We start from the raw sequence: 13,821 nt of genomic DNA, 5'->3' as shown, positions 1-13,821 counted from the left end.
TTTCTTGGCCCAAGGAAGTTTCTTATTCTTATTGGTGTCCTTTAGTAGTGGTTTCTTAGCAGCAATTCAACCATGAAAGCCGGATTTCACGCAGTCTCCTCTGAACAGTTGATGTTGAGATGTCTGTTACTTGAACTCTGTGAAGCATTTATTTGGGCTGCAATTTCTGAGGCTGGTAACTAATGATGTTATCCTCTGCAGCAGATGTAACTCTGGGTCTTCTTTTCCTGTGGCGGTCCTCATGAGAGCCATTTTCATCATAGTTCTTGATGGTTGTTGGGACTGAACTTGAAGAAACTTTCAAAGTTCTTAAAATGTTCCCAGATTGATTGACCTTCATGTCCTAAAGGAATGATGGACTGTCGTTTCTCTTTGCTTATTTGAGCTGTTCTTGCCATAATATGGACTTGGTATTTTACCAAATAGGGTTATCTTCTGTATACCACCCCCTACCTTGTCACAACACAACTGATTGGCTCAAATGCATTAACGAGGAAAGAAAATGTACTTTTAACAAGGCAGCTTCATTAAATAGTACCCCGCAAAACACCAGACTCAACGTCAACAGTGAAGAGGCGACTCCGGGATGCTGTCCTTCTAGACGGAGTTCCTCTGTCCAGTGTCTGTGTTCTTTTTCCCATCTTAAACTTTTCTTTTTATTGGCCAGTCTGAGATATTGCTTTTTCTTTGCGACTCTGCCTAGAAGGCCAGCATCCCGGAGTCGTTTCTACACTGTTGACATTGAGACTTGGATTAGCTAACACATCGTGCCATTGGAACACAGGAGTGTAACAATGTCTACACTGTATTTCTGATCAATTTGATGTTATTTTAATGGACAAAAAAAAAGTGTTTTTCTTTCAAAAACAATGACATTTCTCAGTGACCCCAAACTTTTGCATGGAAGTGTATATCCAACATCTGTACTTGGCTTGAGCCTCTGTATTTATTCAGTCTCTTCCTGGAAGCTCTCACAGTTGGCATATTAATGAGTTCCAGTGGGCCTGTCCCATCCACTTACAGTTAACAATCAATGTCTTTTCAGTGTTTCCAGTGTTACAGTATAGTCCTATGCTGCAATTATATAAGGGACATGGAAGGCTACATACACTTTTTTTATGATATTTTACAGGCAATGGCAGACCACTAAATGGATAAGATTCTACTAAGGTTAGGTTATGTTTGATGTCAGCCTCTTGTCGTACTGAAGTTGTCTGTTAGCCAAGACTGGGTATGTGTCCTTTGAGAGGTATTCAGAGCAGTCTGTCAGCCAAGACTGGGTATGTGTCCTTTGAGAGGTATTCAGAGCAGTCTGTTAGCCAAGACTGGGTATGTGTCCTTTGAGAGGTATTCAGAGCAGTCTGTTAGCCAAGACTGGGTATGTGTCCTTTGAGAGGTATTCAGAGCAGTCTGTCAGCCAAGACTGGGTATGTGTCCTTTGAGAGGTATTCAGAGCAGTCTGTCAGCCAAGACTGGGTATGTGTCCTTTGAGAGGTATTCAGAGCAGTCTGTCAGCTAAGACTGGGTATGTGTCCTTTGAGAGGTATTCAGAGCAGTCTGTCAGCCAAGACTGGGTATGTGTCCTTTGAGAGGTATTCAGAGCAGTCTGTCAGCCAAGACTGGGTATGTGTCCTTTGAGAGGTATTCAGAGCAGTCTGTCAGCCAAGACTGGGTATGTGTCCTTTGAGAGGTATTCAGAGCAGTCTGTCAGCTAAGACTGGGTATGTGTCCTTTGAGAGGTATTCAGAGCAGTCTGTCAGCTAAGACTGGGTATGTGTCCTTTGAGAGGTATTCAGAGCAGTCTGTCAGCTAAGACTGGGTATGTGTCCTTTGAGAGGTATTCAGAGCAGTCTGTCAGCTAAGACTGGGTATGTGTCCTTTGAGAGGTATTCAGAGCAGTCTGTCAGCTAAGACTGGGTATGTGTCCTTTGAGAGGTATTCAGAGCAGTCTGTCAGCTAAGACTGGGTATGTGTCCTTTGAGAGGTATTCAGAGCAGTCTGTCAGCTAAGACTGGGTATGTGTCCTTTGAGAGGTATTCAGAGCAGTCTGTCAGCCAAGACTGGGTATGTGTCCTTTGAGAGGTATTCAGAGCAGTCTGTCAGCTAAGACTGGGTATGTGTCCTTTGAGAGGTATTCAGAGCAGTCTGTTAGCCAAGACTGGGTATGTGTCCTTTGAGAGGTATTCAGAGCAGTCTGTCAGCCAAGACTGGGTATGTGTCCTTTGAGAGGTATTCAGAGCAGTCTGTCAGCTAAGACTGGGTATGTGTCCTTTGAGAGGTATTCAGAGCAGTCTGTTAGCCAAGACTGGGTATGTGTCCTTTGAGAGGTATTCAGAGCAGTCTGTTAGCCAAGACTGGGTATGTGTCCTTTGAGAGGTATTCAGAGCAGTCTGTCAGCTAAGGCTGGGTATGTGTCCTTTGAGAGGTATTCAGAGCAGTCTGTCAGCCAAGACTGGGTATGTGTCCTTTGAGTTATTCAGAGTATCTATGTCCCCGAGTAGAAAAGTCTCAATTAGTCCTTTGTCTGCAACGCAACCAGAGGTCAAAGGGGTTATCTGACCACACTCTTGTGTGCTTGCATTATGCAAATGTTTCACAGATATTCCGGTGTCAACTGTCCTATCTGTTATGTGTTTGTAGCATTTACTCTCTACCTCAGGATATAGGGCACATTTGCCCTAGCCAGTGACGGGAGAGATAATGCAATAATGAGAGCATTGCGTAACTGTTTAAAGGGCATTTTTAAGACAGCAGGTGCCCCAAAATATTACTCCCTGACGGCTTCTTGTGAATATGGTTTATTTTGTTATTTGTTTCTTGGGTGTTTTCATCCATAATGCATTGTTTGCTAGCTGATGAATATGTTTATTTTGACATTTTAGTCATTTATCAGACGTTCTTATCCAGAGAGACTTACAGTTGCATTCATCTGAAAATAGCTATGTGGGACAACCACATATCACAGTCATAGTAAGTACAGGTTTTCCTCAAAGTGGCAATCAGCAAAGTCAGAGCTACTAAGGAGGGGGGGGGGGGGGGGGGGGGGGCTATATTTCCAATCTGGCATTGTCAAGACAGATGCACTGCTTATTCTTTCCTTTTCAATTCGCTGCAATTATTTGTTGAGTAGATACTCAAGACACTTGAGAGAGAGCTGTCTTGATCACTCTGAATCAGACCTGACCTATTCTATACTGAACAAAAATATAAATCAAACATGCAACAATTTCAACGATTTTACCCTCTTACGGTTCATATATGGAAATCAGTCAATTTAAATGAATGAATTAGGCCCTAATCTATGGATTTCACATAACTGGGCAGGGGCACAGCCAATTGTGCACCTGGGAGACATAGGCCCACCCACATGGGAGCCAGGCCGACCCACTGGGGAGCTAGGCTCAGCCAATCAGAATGAGTTTTTCCTCACAAAAGGGCATTATTACAGACATAAATACTGCTCAGTTTCATCAGCTGTCCGGGTAGCTGGTCTCAGACGATCTCGCAGGTGAAGAAGCCGGATGTGGAGGTCCTGGGCTGGTGTGGTTACATGTGGTCTGCGGTTGTGAGGCCGGTTGGACGTACTGCCAAATTCTCTAAAACGATGTTGGAGGTGGCTTATGGTAGAGAAATTATCATTCAATTTTCTGGCCACAGCTCTGGTCGACATTCCTGCAGTCAGCATGCCAATTGTACACTCCCTCAACTTGAGACATCTGTGGCGTTGTGTGAAAAATAACTGCACATTTTAGAGTGCCCTTTTATTGTCCCCAGCACAAGGTGCACCTGTGTGATGATCATGCTGTTTAAACAGCTTCTTGATATACCACATCTGTCAGGTGGATGGATTATCTTGGAGAAATGCTCACTTAAAGGAATGTAAACAAATTTGTGCACAAGATTTGAGAGAAAGACGATTTTTGTACGTATGGAACACTTTACATGTTGCGTTTTATATTTCTGTTCAGTATAGTTGGTTATTGTTTTCAGTGTCTGCTCTGCTTGCTATTTACTCAACCAGCATCTTTCCTGATAAGTGATGATCGCACAGAATGCTAATGTTGTTCACTTTCAGCCTGACTTACCCCACGTGGACTGAGGAAGAGGTTGCTTAAGTTCCTTGGTACTCTGCATTAGGGCTTAGAGAGAGCAGCATCTTGTAGTCAGGCTATTGAACTTCCGAAAGTCTTCACAGATGTGGGGCATGTAAGTCAGTGTGAAGAAAACAAAACTACTGAAGCACCCCACTGTTTAGATGTTCTCAGTGATCATTGCTGAGGATCCCCCTTAGCTTGGGGAGAAGTGAACAACATGCTGCTAGTATTCATCTCATCTTTCTCATAGAAAATGAGTTTCTGCCCAGCGTGTCTAGGGCAGTCCCAATAGGCCCAGTGTTTATATAGGACTTTTGCCAATACTCCAAGTATAAATCTTCATAATCCCACCCTGGAGGAAAGACAAATTGTTCATTATCATTAGTTGTGGCTTATGTAATGTACTGTAGGCTCTCTCCTGTAAATGCTTGTATATGCTGTGTTTAAACTCCTTCAGAGTTTGATCCCAGGTTTAAAAAGGGGCCAAAAAAGAGATCCGAAATTACCTCAGTCTTGCCTCACTGGTTCCCAACTTTTGATTGGTCTAGAGGAGCAGCTAATTACTTATTTGGTATTGACCACAGCATTGCGATTCACTGTCTACCAGGCGTGCAGTCCAGTTTTAGAATTTGGAGACGAGATGACAACTTGGGATTTTGTACGTGTTAAATTGGAATAACTCATGCCAGTTGGGGCATCTGTATGCCTCTGAGTGCATGTGTCATTCATTACTATGATTGAAGACTGGCATGATGTGGCTGAATTCCCAAAGATAATTACAAATTAGACTTCATGGAACGACCCTTTTTGTTTTGTTCACTCATTTATTAAATGAGTTTAAGGTCAAAACCTAAGAATATCTCATGACTGCACGGCCAGACACGACTCCAACACCATCATTAAGTTTGCCGATGACACAATAGTGGTAGGCCTGATCACCGTATGGTGCAAGTACAACAACCTCTCCCTCAACGTGATCATGACAAATTAGATGATTGTGGACTACAGGAAAAGGAGGACCAAGCACGCGCCCATTCTCCTCGACGGGGCTGTAGTGGAACAGGTTGAGAGCTTCGAGTTCCTTGGCATCCACAGCACCAACAATCTAACATGATCCAAGCACACCAAGACAGTCGTGAAGAGGGCACGACAAAGCCTATTCCCCCTTAGGAGAATGAAAAGATTTGGCATGGGTCCTGAGATCCTCAAAAATGTCTACAGCTGCACCATCAAGAGCATCCTGACGAGTTGCATCACTGCCTGGTATGTCAATTGCTCGGCCTCCGACAGCATGGCACTACAGAGGGTAGTGTGTACAGCCCAGTACATCACTGGGGCTAAGCTTCCTGTCATCCAGGACCTCTATACCAGGCGGTGTCAGAGGAAGGTCCTAAAAATGGTCAAAGACTCCAGCCTTCCTAGTCATAGACAGTTCTCTCTGCTACCGCACGGCAAGTGGTACCGGAGCATCAAGTTTAGGTCCTCGAGGCTTCTAAACAGATTCTACCCCCAAGCCATAAGACTCCTGAATATCTAATCAAATGGCTTCCCAGACTATTTGCATTGTCCCCCCTATTTTACGCTGATGCTCTCTGTTATTATCTATGCATAGTCACTTTAATAACTCTACCTACATGTACATATTACTTCAATTACCTCGACTAACCGGTGCCCCCACACATTGACTCTGTACCGGTACCCTCTAAATATAGTCTCTCTATTGTTATTTTACTGCTGCTCTTTAATTATTAACTTTTTATTTTATTCCTTTAAACTGAATTGTTGGTATGTCACTGTAAGGTCTACATCTGTTGTATTCGGCGTGTGTGACAAGTCAAATTTGATTTGAATGGGCAAGTTAGTGGAAAAGAATCCTCGGAATACTTATTAGAATTTCTGTTTGTGATTTATTTTTCCTATAGTATAATGATGATGACCAATTGTCTACAATGAATCTTCTGCCATGGAAGGCAACATGTGGACAATTAACATCCCACTGTAAATCATGGGTTTGGAGAGACCATTTAGCAGTGGTAACAAGCTGCACCAAATTCCGATGTGTTGACATCTGCTCAGGCACCATCTTTTTATTCACAACAGACCTCCCGTATTAAATGAGACGCTTCTGCGATTAATTCAGTTTTAGGCCATTTGAGGTTGGAATTTGAGCACAGATGGTCTTCAAATTCTATGAACAATCTTGAAGTGACTAAGAGCCTGTCTCTTTAGCGGGTACTCATAGGAGTATTGCAATTTAACTATAAGTGGGTTAAAAAAAATGGAGATTGGAGGCTCGATTTGAATTTCACAAATGCAGGATATTTAATGTGTGTGTGCTGGCATCATTCTTCTTGCCTGAAGAATGTTAAGTTGTTTCCTTCCATTTCACTACACAGACTAACCTATTTCTTTACTTTATCATTCAGTGCTCAACACACTGCCCCCCTGTGCCCTTTTATATAGGAATTTAGATTATAAAAAGTAACCTCACAAAACTAACAAATCTATTTAATTCAACTTTAATTCAACGACCCCACATTGCATGCTGTTTTTCATTATAACAAGGACAAAAAAAAGCAATTACAACAACTGTAGCTGAATGCCTCTACTAAAGTGTATCTTTGACTAAGTCAATTCTTTTTTTCTAAAGAATCGCACCGAACTGTGATGTCATTATCCTGAAGCATCTTTGTCCTCTGTTATAACCATGATGGCTTAATGGCTTTCTTCTTTGGAATACTGAGCCGTGGTGAATTCTTGGTATTTCTATGTAGGCGGCTGATGACATGCCTCCTACTGTAGTTGGACTGTAGTCTGCTTGTACCCAGTACTCTCTGACTCTCCTCTGGTTTGTGATTACATTATCCCATATAAACTGATGTGGATAGCAGAGATGACTTTTATGCCAAATGGCCTTTCAAGAGATCATTGCCTTGCCTTGGAAGACTGTCTTTGCACCTCATCGACTTGATGTCCTAGCTTTGCCAAGTGACTTGTGTTCACACAGATTTCAGATTAAATATGAACTGAGTAATACCAAGCATTAGGAACACCTTCCTAATATTGAGTTGCACCTGCTTTTGCCTACAGAACAGCCTCAATTCGACAAGGTATGGACTCTACAAGGCGTTCCACAGGGATTCTGGCCCATGTTGACTCCAATGCTTCCCACAATTGTCAAGTTGGCTAGATGTCTTTTGCGTGGTGGACCATTCTTGATACACACTGGAAAATGTTTAGTGTGAAAAACACAGCAGCGTTGCAGTTCTTGACACAAACCGGTGCGCCTGGTACCTACTACCATACCCCGTTCAAAGGCACTTATATCTTTTGTCTTGCTCATTCACTGTCTGAATGGCACACATACACATACACCATCCATGTCTCAAGGCTTAAAAATCCTTCTCTAATCCATCTCTTCCCCTTCATCTACACTGATTTGAAAAGGATTTAACAACTGACCTCAATAAGGGATCATAGCTTTCACCTGGATTCACCTGGTCAGTGTGTCATGGAAAGAGCAGGTGTTCTTAATGTTTTGTAAATCTGAGATAGAGATTGGCATTGCTCTGTGTTTATCATATCAGAACATGATGGTTTACTATAGTGGTCACTGAATGTTTCATTTCCTATCATAGCAGGGGTCCGTTTACGATATCTTATGCAGTATTCACAAGTTTAAGTGCATTACACCTGGTGAGTTCTGGGTATAAAATGACTGGTTCCCACCCTTCAGGTTATTGTTCTGACTTTCCCAGGAAAGCCCAGGGGTTCTATTCAAGTCGCGTAGGAGTGTAGATATACACCTCTTTTATCAACATACTGCTACAAGCAAAATGTTGTGAGCTTCATTCTGCAGAATCCATTATGTGAGGGACCTGTGGTTCACCTAATACATCAGACATGCTCCTGAACATCCCTCTAATCTACGTCTCTGTTACCCACTGATCCTTCCCACCATCTGGCTTCCCTTTTCCCAGTCTCTTATATGATGTCATTTCCCCCCGTGCCTCCCCCTCCCAGGAGTTGCTGTGCTTTCCCCTCCCTCTACCAGGGGTTGCTGTGCCTCCCCCTCCCAGGGTTTGCCGTGCCTCCACCTCCCTCTCCCAGGGGTTGCTGTGCCTCCCTCTCCCAGGGGTTGCTGTGCCTCCCACTCCCAGGAGTTGCTGTGCCTCCACCTCCCTCTCCCAGGGTTTGCCGTGCCTCCCCCTCCGTCTCCCAGGGGTTGCTGTGCCTCCCCCTCCCAGGGGTTGCTGTGCCTCCCCCTCCCAGGGTTTGCTTTGCCTCCCCCTCCCTCTGCCAGGGTTTGTCAGTCACGGTGTATGTCAGCTAGCGGACAAAGCCATCTCACTGGCCCATGCAGGAAGGACCAGCGGAGGTGAGAGGTTGGCCCCTGCTCAGATGTGTTGGAAGCCCTGAGGGGGAGTAGAGGCTAATGACGGGGAGAAAGATGAGAGGAACAGATAAATTGGTCTCGCCCCCTCAGGGGGTTTCCTTCTTGTCTTGTCCAGGGTTGTCTCACAACCACAACTCTCCTCACAGCGGTTCGCTAGATTTGAGACTTGTTCTGGCTATGAGGTGTGACGTGAGGGATGTTGTCTCGGGGAGCTGTGAGTCGAGCAGGAGACAAAGATGGATAATAAAGTTTCTGTTCTCCATTCAGAAAAGTCCCAGCTTGCTAGACAGAAGTTTGAGGATCATTAGAAATGTGTCTACAATGGATTTCAGATTTCTTTGTGTTTTAAACTGCTGTAAACATTGACTTACAGTAACCCCTTTGCAAAATCTCAAGTTACCCTAATATTGCTGGGTATAAAATGTATAGTAATGTCTATAATTCATCATTAAGGATGACACGTTCTAAAATGAATAGCAGTGTACAAAAAAATAAAGGGAACACTTAAACAACACAATGTAACTCCAAGTCAATCACACTTCTGTGAAATCAAACTGTCCACTTAGGAAGCAACACTGATTGACAATAAATTTCACATGCTGTTGTGCAAATGGAATAGACAACAGGTGGAAATTATAGGCAATTAGCAAGACACCCCCAATAAAGGAGTGGTTCTGCAGGTGGGGACCACAGACCACTTCTCAGTTCCTATGCTTCCTGGCTGATGTTTTGGTCACTTTTGAAAGCTGGCGGTGCTTTCAGTCTAGTAGTAGCATGAGACGGAGTCTACAACCCACACAAGTGGCTCAGGTAGTGCAGCTCATCCAGGATGGCACATCAATGTGAGCTGTGGCAAGAAGGTTTGCTGTGTCTGTCAGCGTAGTGTCCAGAGCATGGAGGCGCTACCAGGAGACAGGAGTACATCAGGAGACGTGGAGGAGGCCGTAGGAGGGCAACAACCCAGCAGCAGGATCGCTACCTCCGCCTTTGTGCAAGGAGGAGCAGGGGGGGCACTGCCAGAGCCCTGCAAAATTACCTCCAGCAGGCCACAAATGTGCATGTGTCTGCTCAAATGGTCAGAAACAGACTCCATGAGGGTGGTATGAGGGCCCGACGTCCACAGGTGGGGGTTGTGCTTACAACCCAACACCGTGCAGGACGTTTGGCATTTGCCAGAGAACACCAAGATTGTCAAATTCGCCACTGGCGCCCTGTGCTCTTCACAGATGAAAGCAGGTTCACACTGAGCACATGTGACAGACGTGACAGAGTCTGGAGATGCCGTGGAGAACGTTCTGCTGCCTGCAACATCCTCCAGCATGACCGGTTTGGCGGTGGGTCAGTCATGGTGTGGGGTGGCATTTCTCCATGTGCTCGCCAGAGGTAGCCTGACTGCCATTAGGTACCGAGATGAGATCCTCAGACCCCTTGTGAGACCATATGCTGGTGCGGTTGGCCCTGGGTTCCTCTTAATGCAAGACAATGCTAGACCTCATGTGGCTGGAGTGTGTCAGCAGGTAAGAGGAAGGCATTGATGCTATGGACTGGCCCACCCGTTCCCCAGAGCTGAATCCAATTGAGCACATCTGGGACATCATGTCTTGCTCCATCCACCAACGCCACGTTGCACCACAGACTGTCCAGGAGTTGGCGGATGCTTTAGTCCAGGTCTGGGAGGAGATCCCTCAGGAGACCATCCGCCACCTCATCAGGAGCATGCCCAGGCGTTGTAGGGAGGTCATACAGGCACGTGGAGGCCACACACACTACTGAGCCTCATTTTGACTTGTTTTAAGGACATTACATCAAAGTTGGATCAGCCTGTAGTGTGGTTTTCCACTTTAATTTTGAGTGTGACTCCAAATCCAGACCTCCATGGGATGATAAATTTGATTTCCATTGATAATTTTTGTGTGATTTTGTTGTCAGCACATTCATCTATGTAAAGAAAAAAGTATTTAATAAGAATATTTCATTCATTCAGATCTAGGATGTGTTATTTTAGTGTTCCCTTTATTTTTTTGAGCAGTGTATTAGCCTAACATTCATTTATATTCAGTCTTTTAATAATCATCCATGTTTCCAGAATTGAATTGCAGTGGTAATTTGACACCCCATAATGCCTGTGGGGACATATGAGTGGTTCCAGAGCATCCAGATCCCAGTCTATGGTCTTGTAATTACTGGATATACTGTGCCTTCAGAAAGTAGTCAGACCCCTTCACTTTTTCCACATTTTGTTACGTTACAGCCTTATTCTAAAATGCATTAAATAGTTCCCTTATCAATCTACACATAATAGCCCATCATGACAAATCAAAAACAGGTTTTTAGACATTTTTGCAAATGTATTCTAATTAAATAACTGATATCACATTTACTTAAGTATTCAGACTTTTTACTCAGTACTTTGTTGAAGCACCTTCGGCAGCGATTACAGCATTGATTTTTTGGGGGGGTATGATGGTACAAGCTTGGCACACCTGTATTCGGGACGTTCTCCCAATCTTCTCTGCAAATCCTCTCAATCTCTGTCAGGTTGGATGGGGAGCATTGCTGCACAGCTATCTTCCTATTTCTCAGAGATGTTCGATCGGGTTTAAGTCCGGGCTCTGGCTTGGCAACTCAAACACATTCAGAGACTTGTCCCGAAGTCACTCCTGCATTGTCTTGGCTGTGTGCTTAGGGTTGCTGTCCTGTTGGAAGGTGAACCTTCACCACAGTCTGAGGTCCTGAGCGCTCTGGAGCAGGTTTTCATCAAGGATCTCTCTATACTTTGCTCCATTCATCTTTCCCTTGATCCTGACTAGTCTACCTTTTGCTGAAAAACATCCCCACAGCATGATGCTGCCATCACCATGCTTCACCTTAGGGATGGTGCCAGGTTTCCTCTAGACATGACGCTTGGCATTCAGGCTAAAGAGTTCAATCTTGGTTTCATCAGACCAGAGATCTTGTTACTCATGGTCAGAATCTTTAGGTGTCTTTTGGCAAACTCCAAGCGGGCTGTCATGTTTTTTGCTGAGGTGTGGCTTCCGTCTGGCCACTCTACCATAAAGGCCCTATTGGTGGAGTGCTGCAGAGATGGTTGTCCTTCTGGAAGGTTCTCTTATCTCCACAGAGGAACTCTGGAGCTCTATCAGAGTGACCATCAGGTTCTTGGTCAAGGCCATTCTCCCCCGATTGCTCAGTTTGACTCTAGGAAGAGACTTGGTGGTTCCAAACATCTTCAATTTAAGAATGATAGAGGCCACTGTGTTCTTGGGGACCTTCAATGCTGCAGACATTTTTTTGGTACCCTTCCCCAGATCTCTGACTCGACACAATCCTGTCTCGGAGCTCTACGGACAATTCCTTCGACCTCATGGCTTGGTTTTTGCTCTGACATGCACTGTCAACTGTGGGACCTTATATGGACAGGTGTGTGCCTTTCCAAATCATGTCCAATCAATATATTTACCACAGGTGGAGTCCAATCAAGTTGTAGAATCATCTCAAGGATGATCAATGGAAAATTATGTTCTTTATAATACATTCGTAAAAATGTCTAAAAACCTGTTTTTTGCTTTGTCGTTATGGGGTTTTGTATGTAGATTTCTGAGGATTTATTTTATTTTATTTCATCCATTTTAGAATAACAAAATGTGGAAACCGTCAAGGGGTCTGAATACTTTCCAAATGCATTGTAGATGTGTTTACTGCAACTCAGTTGACTGACCAACATTTACTGTAGGAATCTGCTTTGAAAGCTATTAATCAGTAATGTATCTTAAACTGTAGAAACATTTGACTTGTGTTCATGCCTGTGTGAGTTTCTGTTCTGAGACCTGCTGCTTGATGCGTGTCTGAGGATATGTCTGGGTGCTTTGGTGTGTGTCTGAGTTTTAGATGTGTGTGTGTGTGTGTGTGTGTGTGTGTGTGTGTGTGTATGAAGTATACATGTCTGTCTGTCTCTGTTATACTGTGTTAGAATCTGTGTGGGTCTTTCTGTGTTTGGGGGGAGGGGGGGGGGTTCTGTGTGTTTTGGGGGGTCTTTCTGTGTGTTTTGGGGGGTCTTTCTGTGTGTGTGTGTGTGTGTGTGTGTGTGTGTGTGTTTCTAACAGCTGTTCCTGTGTATCCTTCTGGAATTCCAGGTGTCCAGCGACAGATTGTTCACTGTGTGGAGAGGACCTCTGGGATAGTAGAAGAGGGCTACTGTGACCCGACGACCCGTCCTGACGATAAACGAGCCAGCTGCAATGAGGAGCTTTGCCCAGCCATGTGAGTTTTCCCCCAGGACCAGATTTATACTGGGACAAGACCCACTGTAGGGCTTGCATGCTCTCTCACACACACACACCTTTGTAAACACACACACACGTACATGCACACACACGCACATACACACAAATCATACATGCGTTCATAAACACACCAGAAAGGTCTCCCGAGTGGCGCAGTGGTCTAAGGCACTGAATCGCAATGCTAGCTGTGCTGCTAGAGAGATTCTGGGTTTGAGTCCAGGCTCTGTCACCGCTGGACACGACCGGGAGACCCATGAGGCGCACAATTGGCCCAGCATTGTCCGGGTTAGGGGAGGGTTTGGCCAGCAGGGATGTCCTTGTCCCATCGCGCTCTAGCGACTCCTGTGGCAGCCCAGGCGCAGTGTACGCTGATACGGTCGCCAGGTGTACGGTGTTTCCTGCGACACATTGGTGCGGCTGGCTTCTGAGTTAAGTGGGCATTGTGTCAAGAAGCAGTGCGGTTTGGTTGGGTTGTGTTTTCGGGAAGACGCACGGCTCTCGACCTTCGCCTCTCCAGAGTCTGTAGGGGAGTTGCAGCGATGAGACAAGACCATAACTACCAATTGGACACCACGAAATGGGGGGGGGGTAAAACAAATATTAGAATAATTAACACACCAGAAAGAATACACCCTCTCAAACATGCACTAAGCATAAACACACACACACATTACACTTTCTGTCTGTCTTTCTTCGTGACCATTCCATACAGATGGTGGGTGGGCGAGTGGCAGAAGTGCTCGGCCACGTGCGGTGAGAAGGGCTTGGCCAAGAGGACGGTGCTGTGCATCCAGGCCGTGGGTCTGGAGGAGAACAGAGCCCTGCAGCCCTCTGAATGTCACCACATACCCAGACCTGAGTCAGCGGCGCCTTGTAACACTCATGTCCCCTGCCCCGCGGACTGGTCCACAGGCAACTGGTCTGAGGTGAGGAGGCCATTCAGGGGAATGTGATACGGCTCCAGCAGTGACTCACACAGAGAAGGGAGAGGCTAAGGAAGGAAAGGAACATCTGGTCTCGTCTTGTTTAATGTGGAAAATGCTGAATT

The 13,821-nt window shown here is 45.1% G+C and overlaps 1 protein-coding gene across 2 annotated transcripts in view; it reads left to right on the top strand.

Annotated features, from left to right (window-relative positions):
* LOC110515416 (A disintegrin and metalloproteinase with thrombospondin motifs 7) overlaps positions 1–13,821 on the top strand; it is a 177,938-nt gene that overhangs the window by 125,988 nt on the left and 38,129 nt on the right. For both annotated transcript variants that reach the window (XM_036964209.1, XM_036964210.1), the window contains 2 exons: positions 12,624–12,750; positions 13,486–13,699. In XM_036964209.1, coding sequence (XP_036820104.1) covers positions 12,624–12,750; positions 13,486–13,699 — 341 coding nt within the window. The remainder of the gene's footprint in view (positions 1–12,623; positions 12,751–13,485; positions 13,700–13,821) is intronic.

This window comes from Oncorhynchus mykiss, chromosome 26, assembly GCF_013265735.2.
Source record: "Oncorhynchus mykiss isolate Arlee chromosome 26, USDA_OmykA_1.1, whole genome shotgun sequence".
Taxonomy (NCBI): Eukaryota; Metazoa; Chordata; class Actinopteri; order Salmoniformes; family Salmonidae; genus Oncorhynchus; species Oncorhynchus mykiss.
The sequence above is the reverse complement of the archived record's forward strand: the minus strand, read 5'-3'. Positions and strand labels throughout refer to the sequence as shown.